The sequence below is a fragment of the Mobula birostris genome, chromosome 26 (assembly GCF_030028105.1).
Source record: "Mobula birostris isolate sMobBir1 chromosome 26, sMobBir1.hap1, whole genome shotgun sequence".
In the NCBI taxonomy this organism is placed as follows: domain Eukaryota; kingdom Metazoa; phylum Chordata; class Chondrichthyes; order Myliobatiformes; family Myliobatidae; genus Mobula; species Mobula birostris.
The window spans coordinates 45,372,442-45,400,325 of record NC_092395.1 but is presented as its reverse complement, the minus strand read 5'-3'; the positions used below and the strand labels follow the sequence as shown (position 1 = coordinate 45,400,325).

The window sequence follows — 27,884 nt, the reverse complement described above, 5'->3', positions numbered from 1 at the left end:
TTGAATTTTCTTCAATGGAGTTTGTGTTAATATGCAGTTTGACAGTCTGGAAAAGTGCTGAGAAAGCACTGATCAATTTGGCCATTAATTATTTTGGTAACAAAAGAGAACACTTATAGCTTTAAATTAAACAAGGCCGTTCGCAGTAAATGAGAACTAAAACCCGGATCTGGGCCGTACCCTCCAAATATCCAGACCTGCATCTCAGTTTTTTGTATGAACTTACTTTCCATTTTTCTAATTTTTCTATTTATGATTTATAATTCAAATTTTTAATATTTACTATTGATTTGTAATCCAGGGAGCGGGAAGTGCAGAATCAAATATTGTTATGATGATTGTACATTTTTATATCAATTGTTTGGCGACAATAAAGTATAAGTATAAAAGCATTCAATATGCTTATAATAAACAGACAGTTGAAGTAATTGCCAGCAGCTTTTATTAATTTCTCAGCACTATAATGAATTGTCTCATCACATCTTGTTATAAGAGTCTCACTCAGGACTGCAGTTAACAACACATCATTAGATTGCATTTTATACTACAGAGTAGAAGATACAGAGCTGTGATTATTCCCCTGAACAGGTCTTTATTTGCTATAGACTGTTAAAGCAGCAGTGCTAAATTAATAAGCAAAAGCAGAAGAATTTCCACAGATTTTCTGACCATGTTCTGAAGCTCTGGTTGAATGGTGGATCTCTTTTTTTAAACTACATACTACACTTGATCTTAACTAAAAGGCTGAGAAGCAGTTACACAGTAGGATAGAGTGCGTAATTAGTTATTCCACACTGGTTGTGCTTGTCCTTTGCCATCTTTATGTAGCCGTTGTCACCCCATGTTGCTCCCCAACTGGAAAATAAAAAAAATGAAATTGTGTTAATTTCACTGTGCTATTAAAATGTTCATCTTGAAGAACAAGGTTTTATACTTTGCAAAAAGGGGATTTTGAATGGAAATTATTATTTAAAGTAATTATTTGAAGTAATATAGACATAGTCATAGAATAGTACAGCACAGTACAGGCCCTTTGGCCCACAATGTTGTGCCGACCCTCAAACCCTGCCTCCCATATAACCCCCACCTTAAATTCCTCCATATACCTGTCTAGTAGTCTCTTAAACTTCACTAGTGTATCTGCCTCCACCACTGACTCGGGCAGTGCATTCCACACACCAACCACTCTCTGAGTCAAAAACCTTCCTCTAATATCCCCCTTGAACTTCCTACCCCTTACCTTAAAACCATGTCCTCTTGTATTGAGCAGTGGTGTCCTGGGGAAAAGGCACTGGCTATCCACTCTATCTATTCCTCTTATTATCTTGTACACCTCTATCATGTCTCCTCTCATCCTCCTCCTCTCCAAAGAGTAAAGCCCTAGCTCCCTTAATCTCTGATCATAATGCATACTCTCTAAACCAGGCAGCATCCTGGTAAATCTCCTCTGTACCCTTTCCAATGCTTCCACATCCTTCCTATAGTGAGGCGACCAGAACTGGACACAGTACTCCAAGTGTGGCCTAACCAGAGTTTTATAGAGCTGCATCATTACATCGCGACTCTTAAACTCTATCCCTCGACTTATGAAAGCTAACACTCCATAAGCTTTCTTAACTACCCTATCCACCTGTGAGGCAACTTTCAGGGATCTGTGGACATGTACCCCAGATCCCTCTGCTCCTCCACACTACCAAGTATCCTGCCATTTAGTTTGTACTCTGCCTTGGAGTTTGTCCTTCCAAAGTGTACCACCTCACACTTCTCTGGGTTGAACTCCATCTGCCACTTCTCAGCCCACTTCTGCATCCTATCAATGTCTCTCTGCAATCTTCGACAATCCTCTACACTATCTACAACACCACCAACCTTTGTGTCGTCTGCAAACTTGCCAACCCACCCTTCTACCCCCACATCCAAGTCGTTAATAAGAATCATGAAAAGTAGAAGTCCCAGAACAGATCCTTGTGGGACACCACTAGTCACAATCCTCCAATCTGAATGTACTCTCTCCACTCAACCCTCTGCCTTCTGCAGGCAAGCCAATTCTGAATCCATCTGGCCAAACTTCCCTGGATCCCATGCCTTCTGACTTTCTGAATAAGCCTACCGTGTGGAACCTTGTCAAATGCTTTACTAAAATCCATATAGATCACATCCACTGCACTACCCTCATCTATATGCCTGGTCACCTCCTCAAAGAACTCTATCAGGCTTGTTAGACACGATCTGGCCTTCCCAAAGCCATGTTGACTGTTCCTGATCAGACCATGATTTTCTAAATGCCCATAGATCCTATCTCTAAGAATCTTTTCCAACAGCTTTCCCACCACAGACGCATGGCTCACTGGTCTATAATTACCCGGAGTATCCCTACTACCTTTTTTGAACAAGGGGACAACATTCGCCTCCCTCCAATCCTCCGGTACCATTCCCGTGGACAACGAGGACATAAAGATCCTAGCCAGAGGCTCAGCGCATAGATTATTTGAGTTAGGCAGCTGAGTAGAATGTTACCATAACAATATGCTTTGTAAAACAAAGTTAGGATAAGAGTCAAAAAGTTCATTCTGAGCTCTGATATAATTTGTTAGTCAGTGGACCAAGTGTGGGCCATGTGTCAAATTAGAGTTGCGTGAGAATGGAAGACATCAGAAACTAGGTAGGATTAACAATATCTGTCTGCATGCTATCTACATCTTGCCTGGTTACCTGGAGACATTTTTAACTACATCAGGCTGCAGGCTACACCTGTTTCACACCTCAGGATTTGGTTTGAACGGAGAAGGAAGTGATGCTGAACATAAGCTGAATTGTATAAGATAGATCAGATGCCGTTTCATGCCCAAGAATTTTACATCCTGGCAGCCCATGACTTGACAGTGGCAGCAAGCTTATGAAGGGTGGGAGGCTCCAGACTTGAGACTTGAGACATGAGACAAGTTTCAGTGACTGGCCCTGTCTCACCCCTGCCTCTCTCCACTCTCAGTCCTGATGCAGGATTTTGACCTGAAACGCCACTGACTCCTGTCCCCCGACATGACCCACTGAGTTCCTTCAACAGTTTGTTTATTGCTCCACATTCCGACATGTGCAGCCTCTTGTGTCTTCAAGATGGCAATCTACTCTAATCCTATTTACATGTACTTGACCTATGTCACTCTAAACCTTTCCTATCTATGAACCCATTAAAAAGCCTTTGAACGTTGTAATTGCACACACCTCTACCATTTCCTCTGGCAACTCATTCCATATATTCATCGCCCTCTGTGGAAAAACCTGCCTTTCAATCTAACGTCAAAAAGCCTGTACTTTGGTGAGAGGAATCAAAATGCTGACTATTAACAGTCATTTGAGAATGAGAAATTTCTTCTGGCATAGACCATAAGATATAGGAGCAGAATTAGGCCATTTGGCCCATTGAGTCTGTTCCACCATTTCATCATGGCTGATCCAATTTTCTTCACATTCCCAGTCTCCCCATATCCCTTCATGCCCTGACCAATCAAGAGTCATAGGATAGCGAACCTCTGGAATTCTCTACCTTGGAGTGTTATGGAAAATAGATCATTTGAGCTATTTAATATGGGTAGGTACATTTTGAAGAAATTGAGAATCTGGGAATAGCACAGAATAGGTGTGGAGACTGGGGCAGATCATTGAATGACGGAACAGACTGGAAAAGCTTAGTAGCCTACTCATGGACAGATTACCTTATTTTCTGGTTTCCAAATATTGTTTTTCCATTCAACACATCTATTGTGGGTTTCAGTCAACAATTCTAATATGCCAACAAGCATTAATACCATTCACCTCATCTAACTTTGCCACCTTCCTTTGCTCCCTGTTGCAAACTACCATTCTATCCATCCACTCCATTAGACGCTGCTACAATATATTCCCTTGAGTTGTTCCACCACTCCTATCCACTACTGGCCTCATAAATCCATCTCAAAAATAGAACAGAATACCCTGGGAATACTCAATAGTCAGGCAGCGTCCATGGTGAGGGAAAAAGAACTAACTCTACAGACCAATGACTAATCGTCAGAATTGGGAAAAGGTTAGCGATAAAACAAACTGCAAGATGCTGAGAAAGTGGGAAAAGCAAGGAGACAATAAAAGGGAAGGTTTTAAAAGGGAAAGTTTGGGAAACCAAGAGAAAGGAAATGAAATAGAGGTGATTGCCTAGGGAGATGTAGATGCTGACTATTACTTGAAATTACTGAAGGAATGTAGAAAATTGGAAATATAAATCTAGTAAATGCTACTTGAAATTGATGAGTCTGGAGGCTATAATACGCTTGGTTAGAAGGTAAGGTATTGTTCATTGAGTTTACTCAGAGCTTCATTGGAATAATGCAGATGGTCAAGGATTGAAAGGCCCCATTGGGAGTGAGATGACAATTAAAATGATAAACAAGAGAAGTTCAGAATTAGGTTTGTGATCTGATTGCAGGTTTTCTGTTTCACATTATTCAATCTTCATTTGGTTTACCCAATGTAGAATAAACCACGTTAGTAAGTATTGAACATGGTATGTTAAGTTGAAGAGAGTATGAGCAATTTATTGCTTCACATGAAATGCATTCTTTGGAATTTGGAAGGTAGAGGGAAGAGGAATAACTACATCTCCTGTGGTGGGACAAATGGAAGAGTGGAGAATCCTTTTGGAATGGTTGAACTAAAAGGGGGGAAAGATGTTGGAAATATTGGAAGTTGCAGGTGGCGATCAATGGGGAGGATGCCAGGGACAAAAGGAATCCTATCCTGGTTCTGAGGACTGAGGGAAGTGTGGGAAATGGATTGGATATAATTGAGGACACCTTGTCAATCCCATCCAAATGCAATATTAAATTTTGACATCCACTTAAATACACTTTATCTGGTATTAGTCACAAAGTTACATCATCTACAACATAATTTGAGCCAAATGCCAATGCTCTACAAGAAACTCATCCATTTAAATGTACTTTTGGTACTTTCTCCCCCAGATATTTGTTTATCTTCTCTTTGATTACATCCTTTGTATTCCTAGTAATAGTACATTCTGCGTTCTTTACATGCTTCAGATAAAGACATTCTTTGAATTTCCCAATGGATATATAAATCAGTGCAATACTACACAGCTTTAGATATAGATATTTCCACAAATTGAAACATTCTCTGCATATTCATTTAATTTATAATTTTATAGATTGACATCAGGTCACCCTGTTTGTTTGTTTGCTCTGTGAAAGAGTTTCACCTTTGTCAGCTTCTCCTGATAAACATAGTTCTTGATTCATCTATCAATCTTGCCATTCTTTTCTCTGCTGCCTTAAGATGGTAATCAGCTGAACACTCATCTTTATTCTTTCATTCTTTACCATACATACCTGTTTTTAATAAGCCAATACCTTCTTCCCCTCAATGAGCCATATCCAACCAACAGCACTGCATGGTTCACAACTCTGTTACCACAACGGCGATCATAGTAGACTCCTGGAAGGAAAAATTTATCATATAATTGAAAAACATGATTAACCTCATGTTCCATTGAAATTTGTTCTTTGTTATCTTGCCATTCGTTTATCACCTACTCCAATTAAAATTTCTTATGCTAGAACTGCATTCCACCTCGCATTCAAAGAGGAACCTTCCCCTGTGTTATCAATTCCATAGCAGTATAAAGTTTGTTGATTTCAGTTTGCCATATTATCTAAGCTGCTTCTGGGGATTGCCAAAAGTGGGAACACAGCAAAGAAGTCAGGATAGAAAAGGCAGCAGATGGTACAGCTAGTATAGCCAGTATGCTGGCTTCACTGAATCCAATTTGTGGATCAATTTTTTAAAATTCTTCTCAAAATAAAGTGCTTTACAGTAAAGAATTTGAAGAGGCCATTGGTTATACTATTGAATGACGCAACAATATTGTTGTGGGTGATACAAAGGTTGGCGGTGTTGTGGATAATTGGCTGAAGTAACAGATCCAGTTTAATCTAGAAAAAGTGTGAAGTGATTCACTTTAGAATGTTGAAGGCAGAATACAGGGTTAATGCTAGGAGTCTTCACAGTGTGGAGGAACAGTGGGATCTTGAGGTCTACGTCTATAGATCCCTCAAAGTTGTCATGCAAGTTGATCGGGTGGTTAAGAAAGCACATGACTGGCCTTCATTCGTCAGGGATTGGGTTCAAGAGCTATAAAGTAATACTGCAGCTCTGGTTAGACCACACTCGGAGTATTAGGTTCAGATCTGGTTGACTCATTACAGGAAGGATGTGGAAGCTTTAGAGAGGGTACAAAGGAGATTTACTAGGATACTGCCTGGATTAGAGTGCATGTTTTCTGAGAATAAGTTGAGCAAGGTGTGGATTTTCACTTTGGAGCAAAGGGGGTTGAGATGTCACAATAAGATGAGATGTATAAGATGATGAAAAACATAAACAAAATGGAGAGCCAAAGGTTTTTTCCTAGGGCAGAAATGGCTAATATGAGGGGAAATAACTTTAAGATGTTTGGAGAAAAGTATAGGAGGATGCTAAATATCGGTTTTGTACACAGAGAATGGTGGGTGCATGGAATGCACTGCCAGGGGAGGTAGTAGAGGCAGATACTGTAAGGAAATTTAAGAGACTCTTAGATAGACACACAAATGAAAATCATTGCTTGACTTTTTGAGATAAAATTAATCCAAGATCTATCATCTTCTTGTGGATATATCTGAGTCAGCAGGAGACTGAGCTTGGCCCCATCTATCCCTCACAGGAGCTTGGGGGATAAGAAGGAATGGGAACATGTACTAATTGATTTTGTAGGCTAATCTTTCTTTATCTTTAAGCTGCAGGTTTTGAATAAAGTGAAAGGGTGATTTCAGTGTTTACTGACATGTTCTTCTCTGGAATGAAATGGATAGACAAGATGATAGGAGATAGAAAGTGCAGGTCTTGTGAAATTTCCATTCAGGGAGAGGGAAAGAAGTGCTGACACCAAAAGGAGGTGTTGGTAAATGGGAACACTGGAATGGACAGGCAACTTTCAACAGGAGCAGAATGCATATGCCAGTGGGATGGTAAAAGCAGACAGACATATAAGTCTTTTTCCCATTATAAATATTCAACGGGAATAGCTGACATAAAAAGTTGACAGAGCATCTGTTTACATAGATACGGTTGTGAATATAAATCTTGGAATGGAAAGTGAGGCATATCATTAATAATTCTTGTTTCTTACCTCGGCTGTAATACTGGAAGGATTTACGTCTTGCATTAATGGCAACAGAAATTGGTCCAACTTTTGCTACTGCTCTTGCTAAACAAGGTTCACATTTTCTGACTCTTCGGTAACCTTTGAGCTTGGCCACAGCTTTACTTCTTTGAAATTTGCAGCTTCCCTTCTAAATTATAAATTAACCATTAGATTTTGAAGTTTATTAGAGCAACATGGTGTTTTTCAATGTGCCAGTATATGGATGCTGTTAATTTTATTAGCTCTTCCAATTTTAGGCTCATACAAGCTTTGGAAATTGAAGTACAACCACCGTTTGAACATTTGACTGAAAAGGGTAAAAATTGAGGACAGGGTAAACATTGAAAGGTCTCCTTATAACAATGATTACATGCTTAACCTCTGCCTACTTTATTCCAAGGTTCCAAACTGTTTTAAATAGCCCACCATCATCCCAGCACTAAAGAAAAATAAGGTATTGTGCCTTAATGACTACTTTCCGGTGGCTTTGATACCCACCATCATGAAGTGCTTTGAGAGGCTAATCATGGCACACATCAATTCCAATATCCCAGACAACATTGACCTACTTCAATTTATAGATCCACGGTGGAGACCATCTTCCTGTGCCCTACACTCATCTCTGGTGCATCTGGTTAACAAAGACACCTACCTCAGACTACTATTCATTGACTACAGCTCTGCCTTGAATAGCATAGTTCTGCAAACACGTCTCCGAACTCCTAGACCTGTGACTCAATACCTCCATTTGCAACTGTATCCTTGACTTCCTGACCAACAGACCACAATTAGTAGGGATGGGTAGTAACACCTCCTCCACTTTCGATTGTAAACAAGGTGGGAAAGCGGAACCTGATTGGATGAGGACTAACCAGTCAGGAGGGATGGACTACAGGGGTATAAATACCACTGGACTAGATATGCCCAGGCATCATCCCTGATGAAGATGGCCGATTTTTGTCATCAAAACATCGGTTATAATCAATATTGATACCATCATTCCCACAATCCTGATTGAGAAGTTGCAGAACCTGGGCTTCTGTACCTCGCTCCACAACTGGATCCTCAGCTTCCTAACCGGAAGACCACAATCTGTGCAGATTGGTGATAACATCTCCTCCTTGCTGACAATCAACACTGGTGCACCTCAGGGGTGTGTGCTTAGCCCACTGCTCTACTCTCTCTATACTCATGACTGTGTGGCAAGGCATAGCTCAAATACCATCTATAAATTTGCTGATGATACATCCATTGTTGGTAGAATCTCAGGGGGTGACGAGAGGGCGTACAGGAGAGATATGCCAACTAGTGGAGTGGTGCCGCAGCAACAACCTGGCACTCAGTGTCAGTAAGACAAAGAGCTGATTGTGGACTTCAGGAAGGGTAAGTAGAAGGAACACATACCCATCCTCATAGAGGGATCAGAACTGGAGAGAGTGAGCAGTTTCAAATTCCTGGGTGTCAAGATCTCTGAGGATCTAACCTGGTCCCAATACATTGATGCAGTTATAAAGAAGGCAAAACAGCGGCTATACTTTACTAGGAGTCTGAAGAGATATGTTATGTCAACAAATACACTCAAAAACTTCTATAGTTGTACCATGGAGAGCATTCTGACAGGCTGCATCACTGTCTGGTATGGGGATGGGTCTACTGCACAGGACCGAAAGAAGCTGCAGAGGGTTGTAAATTTCAAATATTCTCTTGTCTTGAGCCTTACTGTCTGCCTGTAACTCTAACTCTATATTCTACATTCTGCTATGACTTGTCCCTTGTACTACCCTAATATACCGATCTGGTGAAATGTCTGTAGGGGTTGGGATGTAAAAAAATAATTTTTTAGCATTTACCTCACTACAGGTGACAATAATAAACCAACTAAATTACTAATTAATGGTGAATATGTTCCTCAGGTTCCACCAAACCTGTTATTAGTGTCTCTCTTGTTCTAATACTCCCTTGTAGTATTTTGCCTACATGAAACCAGCATGCACATCGGACAGCCTGACAAGTTTCACAACACAGACAATGTCAGAAGCACCAAGCAGGTCAGGCAGTAACTATGGAAAGAGAAAACAAGTTAATGTTTCAAGTCAATTACTTTTTGTTGGAATGAAGGGGCTTTGAACCAAACTCAATAACTCGGTTTTCCATTCCACAAATGCTGCCTGACCTGCTGAGATTTTTTCATCTTCTTCAGTTTATATTTGATATTTACAGCAACTACAGACATTTTTTTGAATATCACAACACATCAGAGCTATTATAAATATCAACAGTTAGGATATCAGAAGCCAATAAAAGGTGCTGAGACAGAAAAAACTAAAATGCATTGAATCAGCCCTGGCAACATATTACAGGATAAAAACATACTGTATATAATGCGGGTAAGGAATTCAAAGATGAGTGTGCAGAGTTGCCGAGGGAGCAATTTTAAGGAGGCTGAGGCTACACGGTATTGGTAAAAACAGTCAGGAGATGTTTGTGGTGTACCAGTCAGGATAGCACATAATTCTAATCCTATGAGTGATTTCGATAGCAGGGGGTGTACCACTGTAGTAACAACATCAATGTTAAAGATCAATGGTATAATTATTTACCTGAGAAAACCTTTAATCATTACAGTTGACAACTTTTTTTTTCAAAAGTGTAGCGTCCTCAGAACTTTTATTTTGTTTCTGATAGACCATTTGAAGCTGAACACAAATACAATTTCAGACTACATGTATCATGTAGGAATTTGGAGAAACAGGAGATTAACTTTTATTGAATATAATGCGTTTAATTGCATAATGGTTACCTGACAATTTAAGAGATTATTTCTTGATTTAAACTCAATGTACAAAACTCTGAATTTGTCAAATAATGACTCCGTTTTTATTCTTAATGGATAAATCTCTTTGCAAATAACTATGCTTATAATAAGGTACTCATTATAATATCTTCTCATCTCCTCAACCAAGGAATGTATCTGAATAGAGAGGACATCCCATTTGGACATATGTTATGCTTTGTCAGCGAACACTGTTAGTGACCTGGTCAAATTAAATACATGTTGAAAAGAGACTGACCTGTGCTCGATAGGGATAAGTGGCTTCCGCTTCTATGCCACCTATTTTCCATATACACCGGAAGGCACTTCCCATATATCCTCCATTGCATCCGTGAGATCCTCGATCACAATCCAGCAGGTTCTGTTCACTCAGAGAAATAAGTGAATGTTTCTTTTTCCACTGCCCCTCGAGGGCTCCAGCTGCACTGAAGGCCCAGCAGGAGCCACATGGTCCCTGGAAATCAGAAACACAGTCACACTAAAAACAATCCAATGTTGACATCACATCATTTTCATTTTTACTGAGATGGAGTATAATTCTACACTGGATAAACTAACCTGCCTTCTTTTAGGAAATGTTTAGAGACTCCCAGAGACTATGAACATCAGAGTTATGAAAGTGGTGTGTCTACCATTGTTCTTTTGGACAGAGATGTGATTAATACAGAAAAATAAATGAGGCATCAGATCAGCATTACTGTAGGTTAGGGTGCTTCTGGACACCCAGTTCTCTCTGCTGACAAAGAGAGTCAGAGGAAAAGCTGGAACATATCAACTCATTTCTGGATCAACATGAGAGTCACATCAAAAAGAGACCAAAGGGAGTTCAGAGCCAGACTGAATTTATGGTGTAGGAGATAAGAATGTTAAAGTTACCAATGTGTCATTAAGAATAACTGGTGGAGAACTTTCTCATTAAGGTGCTTCTGCATGTATTGGATATGAAGGGAGAGGATCACAGGGTGGAGACAGGACTGGTGGCTAGAAAGAGAATGTGGTGGCACTGATGGCAAGAGATGATAGAGTTGGTGCCATAGGAATAATAAGACCAGATTTGGTAGAGGTCAGATTCCTTCTTCTCCAGCCCTTTTCCTCTTCCATCTATCCCCTGTAACTTCTTACTTCATTCCTCTCCCCTACCCACCTAGCTTGTACTCCTCCCGCCCCCCCCACCACTTTCTTATTCTGACTACTTCCTCTTTCTTTTCCCCAGAGCTGATGAAGGGTCTCGGCCTGAAACATCGACTACTTATTCACTTTCTTCAATGTTTCCTGAACTGCTGCATTCCTCCAGCATTTTGCGTGCGTTGCTCTGGATTTACAGAGGCTGCTGTATCTCTTGTGTTCCTGTCTGTTCAAATGCTTTTGTATCTTATTCCTCACAAATCCATTTAGTAACATACCTACCACAGATATTGGATCTAATGGTCTGTAATTCCAAGGTTCTTTTTTGCAACCCATCAGGCAGTTGATTAGCCACCCTTCAGTTTCCTGGCACTATGTCTGCTGCTAAATATGATAGATATATCTCAGCCATGGCTCCCAGAGTTTCTTCTCAAGCTTTCCATGGTATTTGTGAAAATACCTCATCAGGCCTTGCAGATTTATCTATTTTCATACACTTTAAGACATCTAATACCTCCGCTTCTCTTAATGTCAACTATCCCTAAGACATCAGCGTTAATTATTCCAAGCTCTGAATTCTTCACACTCTCCTCCATAGTAAAGACAGAGGAGTAATAACCATTGAGGACCTCTCCCTCTTCTGTGGCTCCACATTGGTCATCTGGCATCATCATCATCATCATCAAGTGCCATGCCCAGTTTGAGCTTTGACTGCCATGGCCCACACACTCCTGTTTCGGGTCAAGTGGATCAATTCATTGGTATTCATTTCCAGTTCTCTGGCTGCTGTCTCCATCATCATTTGTCTTTGTCTTCCTCTTTCTTCCCTTCAATCTTTCCCATAATTACCGTGCATCCTAACTCCTCTTTCCTAATCACATGTCCAATGAAGTTATGTTGCCTTTTCATGATCTCATACATTATTTCTCTTTTTGTGTTTGCTCCGTTCATGACATCCTCGTTAGATATTCGTTTCATCCATGATATTCTTTGCATCCTCCTCATAAACCACATCTCTGCTGTTACAGAACCTCATGTTACCAGATATTGTCCAACATTCTGAGCTATATAACATAACTGGATAAACGTAACATTTCAGTGCTCTGAGGCGGGTTGTCATGCTTAGTTTAGTATTGGTCAGTATACTCTTGGTTCTCATAAAGGTGTCTTTTGCCATCCCTATTCTTCTTTTGATGTCCATGTTGTACCTGCCATCTGATCTCACCCAGCTTCCTAAGTAGCAAAAGTTCTGAAATTGTTTTATGTCTTCCCCGTTTATTTTCAGCCTGCAGATAGGATTCTCCTTCTTTTTGGATATCACCATACATTCTGTCTTTTTGCAATTGATAGATAGACTCATTTTTGCACTTTCTTCAACAACTATATCAATTAAGTTTTATAGTTCTTCCTCCATACTTGCAATTAACACAGTGTCATCCGCATATCTGAAATTATTGATGTTTTCACTGCCAACTTTGATTCCCAAGATGTCTCCTATTTTTTGTAATATTGTTCCACTGTACACATTAAATAATTCAGGGGAGAACACACACCCTTGTCTAACGCCGCTCTTGATTTTCGTAAACTGACTCACTTCTCCATCTATTCTTGCAGTGGCAGTTTTTGTTCCCAGTACAGATTTCTGATTAGGTGGAGGTCTTTCGAATCTAGATCTAGAGTTTTCTGTAATATTTCAAATAACTTATTGTGCTTCACTTTATCAAATGCTTTTGTGTAGTTGTTAAAACAAACAAACAAATCTTTTTGCACTTGAATAGCTCGTTCTGATATTATCCTTAACATCAATATTGCATTTCTTGTACCTTTGTCTTTCACAAAACCACATTGTTCTTTACCTATTTCAGCTTGTATCTTACTTTCAGCTCTTGCCATCAAGATTCTTAGAAGAATCTTTGTGATATGACTCATTAAACTTATGGTCCTATGTAATTCACATTCTATTGCTCCAGATTTCTCAGGTAGAGTGATAAATACTGATTTTTTTATCTCTTCTGGTATTATTCCAGTCTCATAAATGTCATTGATTAAATCAGTAAGTTTTTCAATTCCATACTTCAAGGGCGATAATTTGTTCTATTACTAATTCATCAGGACCTGCTGCATTTCCTTTCTTCATCTTGTTTATTGCATTATAAACTTCAGATTTTAAAATACTTGGACCTTCAATGTTTTTCTTAATTTCTGGTTTTTTGCCTTGATCATCTTCAAACAATTCCTGAATATACTCAGTCCATCTGTTCATAATCTCATCTTTTTCCATGATAATGGTACTGTCCTTTGCTTTCAAACCTGAAGAACAGAGGAGCTTTTTACCAGTAATATTCTTGATTTGTTGATGTAATCTTTTTGGATCAGTAATAGGAATTCTTTCTATTTGCTCACATTCCTGGTTTAACAATTCTTCTTTGGCTTTTTGACATAAGTTTTTAACTTTATTATCTAAGGACTTATATTCTATAGGATTTGTTTTCTTCTTTCTCCTTTCTTCCATCTGATTTTTGATTTTATCTGTCATCCCTTTGTGCTTTTTTTTCTTTTTTAGGAATCACTGACTTTGCTGATTCTACCAAAGCATCCTTTAGAGAGCTAAACTTCATTTCTACATGATTCCTATCATCTTCGACAGATTCTATTTCTGGACTTTGAAATCTATTCCTTACTTCAATTGTAAAGATTTGTCTTAAGTTTTCTTCTTTAATTAATTGTAAGTAGTGAAGGGATTGTTCAGATTTTTGCTTCTTTAGTTTTTTAAGTTTTAATTTTACATGACATACTACTGGGTTATGGTCACTGTTACAGTTGCACCTAGATGTGTTTTGTATTGAGTCACTGAGGTTCTAAATATCTGGTGTATAGTAATAAAGTCAATTTGATTTCTAGTGTTATCACCTGGACTTTTCCAGGTCCACAAGTGTCTCGGATGGTTTTTAAAGTAGGTATTCATAATGACCTGATTCTTCATCTTGCACCATCCTACCCATTTCTCACCTCTTTCATTTCTTTCCCCTAGTCCAAATTTTCCTATGGTATTTCCACCTGCACCTTGTCCTACCTTAGCATTTAGATCTCTCATGACAATAACAATATCTTGAGATTTACATCCATTCTTTGCTTGTTCAAGCTCTTCATAGAATTTATCTATATCTTCATTTGCTCCATCTGTTGTTGGTGCATATACCCGTATAATTGCTAAATCAAATGGTTGTCCTCTGAATCTAACAAGGAGCACTCTCTCTGATATTGCCCCATGTCCTAAAACACTTTTTGCCATGTTTTCATCCATAAGAATTCCTACTCCATTAGTATGGGATATTTCACAAGAATAAATTAGCGTTTTATTTCTATTCTGACATGTTCCAGCACCTATCCAACGAACTTCGCTAATTCCCATGATGTTAATCTTTGGTCTTTCCATTTCATTTATCGCATTGTCCAATCTTCCTGCTTGATATAGGGTTCTTACATTCCAAGTAGAAATATTTTTCTTTTGTGTTACTTGAATTTTATGAGCAGTAGCCTGATGACAGTCAGGGATCCCCTGCTGCCCAGAATTAACCCTACCGAGCGAAGCATCTTCAGAATTGTCTTGAAGATCCTCTTGATGCTGTTGTTGTGTGATACATTTTGAGAGTTTGACCATTGTTTTCTTAGCAAATAGATTCTAGGAAACTTGGTATCTAGCAATGGTGGTTTGCTGTTGCCTTCCGCTGGGCGAGCTAAAGAAATTACCATTTCTCTTCCCAAATGTTCATCCACCTGTACTATAGCTGTTGACATTTGAGGTCCTAGCTGATCCGCCTTCTCCGTCATAAGTTCAGTTACTGAACCTGCCAGATCTGCCGTTGGCTTTTGCTCGTATCCTGAGCAGGAACCCTTGCAGGTGCTACCGTTCCAGGTCAGAGCGGCCCTGGGAGGAATGAATGACTAAGGGGTAACTCCACTTTCCCCAAAGCTCTGAAAGTCCCCAATCAGATCCTCATCACCGGTTGCAGTTTAGAGTCATACCCAGGACTATCTTCTGGCATGAGGTCCATTTTTGTTTTCTAGTTGCTTTTCTCCCCTTTGCCTTTGGATTCTCCTTAATCTTTTCTGTCAAAACTATCTCATGTCCTCTTCTCACTCTTATATCATCCTTCTTGAGTATACCCATGCATCCTCAATACTCCTCCAGAGATTCACTGGACTCCAGCTGCCTGTAGCTGACTCATGCCTCCTTTTATCCAGAGTTCCCTACACCCATAACGCTTTAATCTAATGGAAACATGCAGATCTTGAATCAATGCCTTATTTTAAAAGCCTTGTACTTGTCAGATGTCCCTTTGCCTATTCTAATCAACTTTTGCCTTGCCCCAGTTTAGAACTTGTGGCCCTTTCTATAACTAGTTTAAATCTAATAGAACGATGGTCACCAGTCCCAAGTGCACCCCCACTCACATGTCAAACTTTGCCCTCTCCCAAGTTTGGCCTTCTATATATTGCCTGAGGAAAGTTTTCTGCACACTTTCCTTAATAAATTCCACAACATCTAAGCCTTTAACACTATGGAAATCCCAGTCTTGATAACCTGCAACTTCCTGCAATCTCCCTACATATCTGTCTCTCTGATTCTTGTTGACTACTAGGAGGCCTTTAGCATAATCTCAACAAGGCATCCTCTGCCTTCCTATCTTTCAGCTCCACCCAAAAACCTCTCCGGTCAATCCCTCAGTAATCTCATCTTGGACTACAGCCATGGCCTTGCCCTTAATCATAGAGACACAGCACAAAAGCAAACCTACTTGCTCAATGAGTCTTAACTGACCATCAACCATCCAGTTACATTAATCCTACAGAAATTCAGTTTTTAAATTTTATGTTTTAACCCTACATTCTCATTGACTTCTCTGTTTCTATCATTCACCTCTACACCAGGGCAGTTTACATTGGTCAATTACTCAATTAACCTGTGGTCACAGGGAGAAGGTACAAACTCCACCCAAACAAAACCTGAGGTCAGGATTGAATTCAGGGCTCTGGTGCCATGAGGCAATGGTTCTACTCATTAAGCCCTTGTAGGGGTGTCAAAGATAAGTGATACAGGATTAAGATGAGAGTGAGGAGGTTCAGAAGGGATCAGAAGGGGATATCATTCACTCAGATGATGGTTGTAGTCTAGAATGTGCTGTCTGAAGAGATGGTGAAGGTAGATACTCCCATAACATTTAAGGTGTAACTAGACAAATACTTCTTTTGCCGAGATCCTGAAGCTATAGACCTAGCGTCAGTTAGGTGAGTACAATAGACAGCATGGACATTGTGGGCTGTAGGGCCTGTGGACACTATGGAACTCAATATAACACCCAAAAACATTCCATTTCTTACTGCCTTTACCAACTACTTTAACTTGCTTGGAAATGGAATGTGAAGCTTAGTTAAGTAATATTGAGAGCTGTTTATGTTAAAAGCTTCATGAACAAGGACAAGATGAAGGTACTTATGCAGATCTTGGATATATCAAGAGTGACATAGTTGACTTCGAGAATAGCCAGGTTTTAATTCAAAATCCGATTTAATTTGTTTTAATTCTATCTGTATATTGCATCTTAGAATCTATAATACCCTGCAAAATAAAGAGTATATTTTGAAATGAATTATAAATTCATTCTATGTACTAAGGATTGATCTAATGCAGTCAACTGCAATGGAATTTGTAACATACTCTATGTTCCTAATATAGCATTGTATCCATGCTGCAATCCACATCTGACACTCAGCTTCCTTGACTTGAAAAGAACTAATTTTGGGAAGCATGGGGTAGTACGCTTATAGTAGGAATATGTATACTATACCTTCCTTCTCAAAATACAATGTGGGATTGAGGATGAATTTTACCCTGACCGCATGACTCCATGTGTGTGGCTGAACTCAGTAGTCAGCAGTAGAATTATCTAGCAATTAGGGCAGGACTTTCAGATAAATAAGACGTTATCCTCATTGGTTCCTAAAAGACATCATTAGAACATCAAGTAGGGCTGGACTGTTGTTTTCCAATATTTACCTGGTTCTTCACTGGCGTAACCATACCCTTTGACCTCCAGTCAACAGTTCTTGGCAATTCAAAACCACCTTCATTTTCATCATAATCGAACTCCTCATCTTCTTCCTCAGTTGAGTTTTCAGCGTTGTTACTGAGGAAACCATTCATCAGTGCATTGAACTCTTCATTGGTCTAGAAAAACAATTGCAATGATACTGAAGTAATAGATCATGAAGAATATGGAGGAGGATAGGAAACCTCCTGGGGTTACAAAGCACCAATATTTAGTTTAGAATATCAGGAGAGATGAGAGCGTCAAGCACTCTTGTGCTCCTGCATACCGTTTGACTGGAAGCCGGGTTGTCAGGCAAGAACAATCCAAAGTGTTTATACAACCAACACACATCAAAGTTGCTGGTGAACTCAGCAGGCCAGGCAGCATCTGTAGGAAGAGGTACAGTCGACGTTTCGGGCTGAGACCCTTCGTCAGGACTAACTGAAAGAAGAGTGAGTAAGGGATTTGAAAGTGGGAGGGGGAGGGGGAGATCCAAAATGATAGGAGAAGACAGGAGGGGGAGGGATGGAGCCAAGAGCTGGACAGGTGATTGGCAAAAGAGATATGAGAGGATCATGGGACAGGAGGTCCGAGAAGAAAGACAAGTGGGGGGGGGACCCAGAGGATGGGCAAGAGGTATATTCAGAGGGACAGAGGGAGAAAAAGGAGAGTGAGAGAAAGAATGTGTGCATAAAAGTAAGTAACAGATGGGGTACGAGGGGGAGGTGGGGCCTAGCGGAAGTTAGAGAAGTCGATGTTCATGCCATCAGGTTGGAGGCTACCCAGACGGAATATAAGGTGTTGTTCCTCCAACCTGAGTATGGCTTCATCTTTACAGTAGAGGAGGCCGTGGATAGACATGTCAGAATGGGAATGGGATGTGGAATTAAAATGTGTGGCCACTGGGAGATCCTGCTTTCTCTGGTGGACAGAGCATAGATGTTCAGCAAAGCGGTCTCCCAGTCTGCGTCGGGTCTCGCCAATATATAAAAGGCCACATCGGGAGCACCGGACGCAGTATATCACCCCAGTTGACTCACAGGTGAAGTGTTGCCTCACCTGGAAGGACTGTTTGGGGCCCTGGTGGTAAGGGAGGAAGTGTAAGGGCCTGTGTAGCACTTGTTCCGCTTACACGGATAAGTGCCAGTGTTTATAGCTACTTTGCTCTAGAAGTTACCTACATCATCTTTTGGTGTTAAAACAACAATCATGGTTCCTCTAAAACGGTTTCCAAAAACAGATTTTTTTTTAGCAGCTTTTCAATGTTCACTAACAAGCTCCTTCATGTTTCAGGAGCTGAGGGTACCCGGGGGTTAAGTTTCTTGTAATAGTGACATGTTTCTAGAATCAAGAAGTTGCTCTTTATGGGCCATGCCACAATACAGCCACACTCAAAGAGCTACTGGGGAATATTGGTAAAGCATAAATGTGTGCTACAGTAATGGGTGAAGTGTCTGGCAAAGTCACCCAGGGAAGGTGGTGTGAGGTATGGAGAGTGGAACCAACCCAAGTTAATGAAGAAGTTTTTGTATGGGTAACAACTTCTTTCTACAAAGGGCATTCATGGCAGAATTTGCTAGGGAGGAGGCTGTAGGCATATGCGCCCTCTTCAAATGTCTGCACCACAGTCAAATGCCAGCTCCAGTTGTGAATGTTATTGCTGCGTTATCAAAAGTACTTCTTATTTTCTCAGTGGAGCTAATCTTAACTTTGCAGTATCATAAAGGCATGATGTAGCTCACCTTAGAAAGAACAGCCTGTAGGAATCCTCTGAAAAAGTTTCTGAGAGGGTGACTCTCGTCTAGACATTGAGATTTTTAACTAGCAACCAAACAGGTGCTTGTGCTTGCAGTAAAGTCTGGGTTTACTCTCAGAAACCCTGCCTCTGATCCCTCACAGGTTATCTCTGATGAAACACTTTGCTGCTCATTGCTGCTATGGAGTTATCAAGAATAGCCCCAGTAGCAAAGTGGGGAACCTTTCATTTCTGATATGACCTCAGCATTTATGCTTGGAAGGGGTATTGAACCAGAGTTGAAGGTTTCCAAATCACTGCCATTTGCTGAAGACTCTCCTGCCCTTAGTGATCCTTCCCAGGCACATTCCGGCAAAAACTACCTCCTCATTCTTTTCCCTCTATTACTTGTTTCTGATATCGTGGGAAGGGTATAATTTCTGTTTCAGCAACATACCTCCTTCATTTCTGGTCACTTAATTTCAGAGATCACCCTGCTAAAATAGCCTGGGTGTGTGGATGGGGTAAGGCAGTGCTGATTGGGAGCCTGGGCTAGTGAGGTTTGTTCTTGCAGTCTGTCTATGGCTGAAAGAAAGATATGTCTATCCTTTTAAATAATACTCAGTTTGAGCCTATGGCATTATTAAAAACACTTTTGTTCTGTGAGGGAAAGGGACAGTTATGGTTCCAAACAAAGCAGATAAAGATTCTACCAGAAATGTGTCCTGGGCACGACAGTTATTGACCTGAATTACGTGTGCTGGACTCTAGGGAAAGTGTTTTAGTACATCATAATTGGAAATCTATCTGTATTAATGATTGGTATGAACTCAACTGGCAAATGACTTATAGTAATTTTTTAAATTAAAGCTTTGTTTTGTAAACAAATTGTAAACCATCTTTCTTCAGAATCTGATACATGTTTAAATTGAAAAAAACAAAAAAGCCATTTCACTCTACTCAGAATTGGAGCCATTATTATTCATGCATCTAATTTAATGTGAAACGGCTTTCTATTGTGATTATAGAAGCCATCTTGCATTGTGAATAGAACCCCACAGAACACTTACTTACACCAGTAAGGGAAATGGGTAAAGGTTGCCACTCCAAGATGCTAAAGTACTTGCATCAAAACTGAGCGCCATGGAGCAGGAGGATCTCAGCCCTCATTAGCACCATGTCCATCAATTGATGTCAGCTGGACCTCAATTGAGGTCCATGTATATTTTCTCTCACTGCCTTTGAACCTAGATAGAAATTCAGGCAGCATTCATACTTCTGAATCTAATTCAATGCACTGGAACAAAACATTGCATAGGGATCAGAACCAAATAGTGAAAATGTGGGACGAACTGAGACAGTAGTCATATCTGTGGCCACCCTACGGAAGGTTATGCACTGAGGCAGAGGGGCTTCAGGATTGGGATTGTTATTCTAGAGGGCAAACGTTGACATTTTCTAGTATCTACAGAATCTCTTGACATTTTGAACTAAGTTCCAATATTTCTCATTTTGACTTTATTTCATTCTCACAGTCAACTTTGCTTCTCACCAATTTTCCAACAACTGACTTATAACAACAACTGGGATCTCTTCTGGGGAAGGTGGGACCTGTACAGATTGGATGGGTTGCACCTGAGCTCGAGGGGGAGCAATATCCTTGCAGGTAGGTTTGCTAGCATGGTTCGAGAGGGTTTAAGCTAATTTGCAAGGGGGATAGAGCAGTGAACAATAGAGCAGTGAAAGAAGTGCATGGAGTAAAGCCAGATCTAACATACAGAGAGTCTTTGAGGAAAGAGAAGCAGAATAAACAGCGTAAAGACAGTAAGGTAGAAGGGCTGAAGTGTGTGTGTACCTCAATGCAAGAAGCATCAGGAATAAAGGTGATGAACTGAGAGCTTGGATACATACATGGAATTATGATGTAGTGGCCATTACAGAGACTTGGCTGGCACCAGGGCAGGAATGGATTCTCAATATTCCTGGAATTCAGTGCTTTAAAAGGGATAGAGAGGGCGGAAAAAGGGGAGGAGGGGTGACATTACTGGTCAGGGATACTATGACAGCTACAGAAAGGGTGGGTAATGTAGCAGGATCCTCTTTTGAGTCAGTATGGGTGGAAGTCAGGAACAGGAAGGGAGCAGTTACTCTATTGGGGATATTCTATAGGCCCCCTGGTAGCAACAGAGATATGGAGGAGCAGATTGGGAGGCAGATTTCGGAAAGGTGCAGAAATAACAGAGTTGTTATCATGGGTGACTTTAACTTCCCTAATATTGATTAGCACCTGATTAGTTCCAAGGGTTTAGACGGGGCAGAGTTTGTTAAGTGTGTCCAGGACGGATTCCTGTCACAGTATGTTGACAGGCCGACTAGGGGGAATGCCATACTAGATCTAGTATTACGTAACGAACCGGGTCAGGTCACAGACCTCTCAGTGGGTGAGCATCTGGGGGACAGTGACCACTGCTCCCTGACATTCAGTATTATCATGGAAAAGGATAGAATCAGAGAGGACAGGAAAATTTTTAATTGGGGAAGGGCAAATTATGAGGCTATAAGGCTAAAACTTGCGGGTGTGAATTGGGATGATGTTTTTGCAGGGAAATGTACTATGGACATGTGGCCGATGTTTAGAGATCTCTTGCAGGATGTTAGGGATAAATTTGTCCAGGAGAGGAAGATAAAGAATGGTAGGGTGAAGGAACCATGGGTGACAAGTGAGGTGGAAAATCTAGTCAGGTGGAAGAAGGCAGAATACATGAGGTTTGAGAAGCAGGGATCAGATGGCTCTATTGAGGAATATAGGGAAGCAAGAAAGGAGCTTAAGAAGGGGATAAGAAGAGCAAGAAGGGGGCATGAGAAGGCCTTGGCGAGTAGGGTAAAAGAAAACCCCAAGGCATTCTTCAGTTATGTGAAGAACAAAAGGATGACAGGAGTGAAGGTAGGACCGATTAGAGATAAAGGTGGAAAGATGTACCTGGAGGCTGTGGAAGTGAGCGAGGTCCTCAATGAATACTTCTCTTCGGTATTCACCAATGAGAGGGAACTTGATGATGGTGAGGACAATATGAGTGAGGTTGATATTCTGGAGCATGTTGATATTAAGGGAGAGGAGGTGTTGGAGTTGTTAAAATAGATTAGGACGGATAAGTCCCCGGGACCTGATGGAATATTCCCCAGGCTGCTCCACCAGGCAAGGGAAGAGATTGCTGAGACTCTGGCTAGGATCTTTATGTCCTCGTTGTCCACGGGAATGGTACCGGAGGAGTGGAGGGAGGCGAATATTGTCCCCTTGTTCAAAAAAGGTAGTAGGGATAGTCCAGGTAATTATAGACCAGTGAGCCTTATGTCTGTGGTGGGAAAGCTGTTGGAAAAGATTCTTAGAGATAGGATCTATGGGCATTTAGAGAATCATGGTCTGATTAGGGACAGTCAGCATGGCTTTGTGAAGGGCAGATCATATCTAACAAGCCTAATAGAGTTCTTTGAGGATGTGACCAGGCATATAGATGAGGGTAGTGCAGTGGATGTGATCTATATGGATTTTAGTAAGGCATTTGACAAGGTTCCACACGGTAGGCTTATTCAGAAAGTCAGAAGGCATGGGATCCAGGGAAGTTTGACCAGGTGTAATTCAGAATTGGCTTGCCTGCAGAAGGCAGAGGGTCGTGGTGGAGGGAGTACATTCGGATTGGAGGGTTGTGACTAGTGGTGTCCCACAAGGATCTGTTCTGGGACCTCTACTTTTCGTGATTTTTATTAATGACCTGGATGTGGGGGTAGAAGGGTGGGTTGGCAAGTTTGCAGACGACACAAAGGTTAGTGGTGTTGTAGATAGTGTAGAGGATTGTCGAAGATTGCAGAGAGACATTGATAGGATGCAGAAGTGGGCTGAGAAGTGGCAGATGGAGTTCAACCCGGAGAAGTGTGAGGTGGTACACTTTAGAAGGACAAACTCCAAGGCAGAGTACAAAGTAAATGGCAGAATACTTGGTAGTGTGGAGGAGCAGAAGGATCTGGGGGTACATGTACACAGATCCCTGAAAGTTGCCTCACAGGTGGATAGGGTAGTTAAGAAAGCTTATGGTGTGTTAGCTTTCATAAGTCGAGGGATGGAGTTTAAGAGTTGCAAAGTAATGATGCAGATCTGTAAAACTCTGGTTAGGCCACACCTGGAGTACTGTGTCCAGTTCTGGTTGCCTCACTATAGGAAGGATGTGGAAGCATTGGAAAGGGTACAGAGGAGATTTACCAGGACGCTGCCTGGTTTAGAAAGTATGCATTATGATCAGAGATTAAGGGAGCTAGGGCTTTACTCTTTGGAGAGAAGGAGAATGAGAGGAGACATGATAGAGGTGTACAAGATAATAAGAGGAATAGACAGAGTGGACAGCCAGCGCCTCATCCCCAGGGCACCACTGCTCAATACAAGAGGATATGGCTTTAAGGTAAGGGGTGGGAAGTTCAAGGGGGATATTAGAGGAAGGTTTTTTACTCAGAGAGTGGTTGGTGTGTGGAATGCACTGCCTGAGTCAGTGGTGGAGGCAGATACACTCGTGAAGTTTAAGAGACTACTGGACAAGTATATGGAGGAATTTAAGGTGGGGGCTTATATGGGAAGCAGGGTTTGAGGGTCGGCACAACATAGTGGGCCGAAGGACCTGTACTGTGCTGTACTACTCTATGTTCTATGGTCTATGTAATAATTATCATTGTTGAACCAGTGAAGGGGTGAGGATCAGGGAGGCATGTAGCACAACCTGTATACGGTTATTATTTCCTTAGTGCTTCTTGTTCTGGTGCAGCTGTGACCATTGTGTTCCTTTACTTCACAGCAGCAAATACAAAGGTGACACAAGCCTCTCGGCTGCAGCTCGCCATGATGGTGGCTGCATAGGTGAGCAGAAATAACAAAACATGATGTTAAAGGGTCAGACGAAAGAAACAGACATTGTCAAGGGAGATTGGACTTTGTTATGTGATATCAGTGAATGTAAACAGTTCATTCACTAAAAGTACCTCAATACCTAGCACTTGATAGACAAATATTTTAGAAATTGTACACACCAGATCTCCAAATTGGTTCATTGCCACAGTAAACGTGTGCTTCCCCATTGCGTACTCTCGATTGTGCTGTTCAATGTAACTCATGGCACTTTCCCAAATTATTCTCCTGTTGATCTCCTCATCCTGAAAAAGACATCATGACATCACTCTGTAGCACCTTTCCATACTAACATTCTACAAATTTTTCAAAGGCTGCATGCAAAATCTGGATTAGTGCTTTCCAGCAATTTTTAAATTGCCCCTAGTATGTCTGAGACAAGGGCCTCATTCCACATGCAGGGACAACATTGTTCATTGACTTATCATTTCACCATGTCAGTCAATTTTGCAAATGACCAGTGTCATCTGAAATTAGTCTTCATCTTAAAGGGGCGGTACATGGTGGCTGTGGTAGGATGCAATTGAGGCTGATTCAGAACACTTTCAAGAATGGCAGAACCTGGGAAAGGGTAGTTTGAAGTGTTATCTAACATTGGTGAATTGGCCCAGGAGGAGGTACCTGACATGAGACTCACACACGCATGAAATACTGCAAAGCTGCAAACAATTCAACAGTGCTTAATGTGCAACCACAGGCATTGAATACATGCTTGATTGACATATCCTGTACAACTCATTGCAGCACATCTTTACTTCTCTTTCACAAACAATCCATCAATCGTACATCACCTGCCTAATATTCATTTGCTCACTGTTAGAATACAGACAGTGCTCCTGTAACCTTCAAATGCAAATTTCCCTTCTCTTACAGGGGGCAGACAACCAGAGTCACCTGAAGCTACCTGAAGGGTGTTAGATGAGATAGCATCATATTATTTCAATGGAGAAGACAGAACACGTCATCAATGGCCATTGTGGTGCTTATAGTAGTGAGATGGAAACACAAGGGTAGACCATGACCTGCTGTGCCCTCATCCTACAAGCTGATTTGCAAGCAGCGCATTTTGTAGCTAACCACTTCTCACCATCTACCAAACCATCCTCCATTATCCAGCCTCTTCCTTTCAACAATGGAACTTGGCCAAGGAATTGGAGAAGACAGACAGTGAATTCACATAGTCGCTTTATAACTTTTGAAACCACAGGCTCAGGTACTGATGCTGCACATAACCTGGCAAACAGATCCAAAATGGTATTAGCAGACATGAAAGATGTCCTGTGTTTCATTTCTTTGTTTCTCAGGATGCGGTAACTACTAGCAAGGGAAGTGCTTGTTGCCGCTGAGAAACTGTGAGTGAGCTGCCTTCCTGAACCATTGTGTGAAGGTGCTTCTATAGCACTAGTTACAGGGTGTTCTGTAATTTTGGCCCCGTTGTGATGAAGGACTGGAAACATTTGCAAGTAAGCAGAGTGTGTCAGCTACGGGGTGGGGGGGGGTGGGGTGTGTGGGGTGGAACTGGCAGTGCTGGTGTTCCCATGCATTTCCTTTCTTTCATCTTTATGATGGTGGGGGGGGGGTCAGGGATTTGGTAAGTGCTTGTTAGAGTAGTTGAAGTAGTAAATGCTGACCCTATTTTTAGATCCCACACAGTGTAGCCACTGTGTACTGTATTAGAGGGAACAAATATGGAGTGTAGTCAGTGTAATCCCCATCAGATAGGTTGCTCTATCCTAGACATTGTCAACTTGAATGTTGGAACTGTACTATTGGAGCTGTATTCATCCAGACACATTCTTGACTGCTGCCTTGTACAAACATAGATGGAGAAAGGTCTCGATGTGTCTGCCCAAGAAGAATTGCAGAACCCCAGCCCTGACATGTTCTTGTGATTTTGGTATTTATGTGACTGGAGCTGTTGAGTTTCTGGTTAGTGGTGACTACTAGGAAGTTGACAGTGGTGAACTCACCAATGGAAGAATCAGAAAATCTCTGATATGTACAGCACAGAAATGGGACATTTTAGACCAGGTGGTTACTTTGCTCATCTGCACTAATCCCACTGGCTCACATTAACCCATTTCTCTCCATTCCTTTCCCATCTGATCCTATTGGCTCACATTAACCCATTTCTTTCCACTCATTTCCTATCTAACTAATCTCATTGGCTCATGTTAACCTATTTCTCTTCACTCCTTTCCTGACTAATCCCATTGGCTCACATTAACCCATTCCTCTCCTTTCCTTTCCCGTCTGATCCTATTGGCTCACATTAACCCATTTCTCTCCACTCATTTCCTATCTAACTAATCCCATTGACTCACGTTAACCCATTTCTCTCCACCTTTCCTATCTAACTAATCCCATTGGTTCATGTTAACCCATTTCTCTCCACCCATTTCCTATCTAACTAATCCCATTGGCTCACGTTAACCCATTTCTCTCCACTCCTTTCCTATCTAACTAATCCCATTGGCTCACATTCTAAGTACCTTTACAAATGCCTTCACTACCTTTTCTGATAGTCATTCCAGATTTTCACTACCTTTTGTGTAAGTTTTCCTAAGGTCCCTGCCATTTACTCATAGCATTCTTGCTAACACAACCATATGAATTGTTTGGTACCCAAAGGCTTGGCTTCAATTGCAGCACAAGCAAGAGTTACCCAATATCCAAGTTCAGACTACTATCAATGTGTTCTTGATTTTGTGTTGGAAAGGACTTTGACAACTCCAGGAATTAGTTCTTGATCTGTCCTTTACCTGAGGTACCACCCAAGAGCTATGAGACGGCATTCATGATTGCATCAATGGCATCCATCCCTCCCTCACCAAGAAACACTTACTCTCACAACACCTGAGCACCAGCATAACCTCCTCCTCCTGTCACTACGCCTTTCCCCAAACACAACCATTTGCAGCACCTCCTTTACCCAACCACTTCTTCCTCCTGTCATCCCAAAACCCTATTCTTAACCTGCATACTGCTAGCACAGTTGGCCATTCTTGGTTAACTCCACATTATGTTCTAACATGTTCTGTGACCCCTGCCTCCTTTAACCATGTAAAAGTATGTAGGGGACAAGCATCAACATCCATTAATTAAGTGGGATTTATTTGATTCATCAGTGTGGTAGAAGTGCTGGTTTTGACAGCGTAGCAGGGTAACACCGTGGTAATCAATGGGGAAGTAGAATATTAGGCCAGTGGCAATCAGGAAACAAGGGCAGGGCAGTTTAATGAGATGGTCACTGATGAAATAGTGAGAATGAAACTGCTTTGGTTGTCTTTCCTCCTCCTGGCCTACACTGTCATAGTAGTTTAGACCGAGAACAAATTCTGTTTTACCTCTCCGTACTGTTTGTTGTGCTGTAGTTTCCATTTCTCCCATTCTTCATCCAGTTCTGTGTTGAATGTGTAGTCTGAGGCTGCAGTCAGAGTAAACCCTACCACAAAGCCCAGGAGCAAAGTAAACTTCATTATGGACAACCTAGAGAAATAATAGAAATTACGTCAGACCTTGAGCAGGTCGTTTCCAATTATCCATAGATTCATCGAATAATAAAGCACAGAAACTGACCCTTTAGCCCAATCCATTCATGCCAGCTAAGATCCCTATCTAAGCTAATCCATTTGCCTGCAGTTGGCTCATGTTTCTCTAAACCATTCCTATCAATGTACCCGTTGTAATTGCACCTGCCTCTACCACCTTCTCTGTAGGCTCATTCATATATCTGTCACCCTCTATGTGAAAAACTTGCCCTGTAGATCTTCCCCCTTTCACCTTAAACCTATGCCTTCTAGCTCTAGGCTTCCCTTTCTTGGGACAATGCCTGTCTGTGCACAGTCTTTTTAACTGCTATTAGGCAATCCCTTAGCGTTATTCAATCCAGGGAAAAGAGTCCCAGACTATTGAATCTCTCC

General features: G+C 41.2%; 1 protein-coding gene across 1 annotated transcript in view; it reads right to left on the bottom strand.

The window, feature by feature from the left end:
• Positions 1-425: 425 nt before the first annotated feature.
• Positions 426-27,884, bottom strand: part of LOC140188401 (procathepsin L-like) — a 33,282-nt gene continuing 5,823 nt past the window's right edge. The window contains exons 2-8 of the mRNA XM_072244633.1: positions 27,309-27,450; positions 24,084-24,206; positions 17,245-17,415; positions 10,300-10,515; positions 7,214-7,376; positions 5,379-5,484; positions 426-855 (exon numbers count right to left, since the gene is read on the bottom strand). Of these exons, the coding sequence (XP_072100734.1) occupies positions 756-855; positions 5,379-5,484; positions 7,214-7,376; positions 10,300-10,515; positions 17,245-17,415; positions 24,084-24,206; positions 27,309-27,440 (1,011 nt within the window). The 5' untranslated portion in view covers positions 27,441-27,450 and the 3' untranslated portion in view covers positions 426-755. The remainder of the gene's footprint in view (positions 856-5,378; positions 5,485-7,213; positions 7,377-10,299; positions 10,516-17,244; positions 17,416-24,083; positions 24,207-27,308; positions 27,451-27,884) is intronic.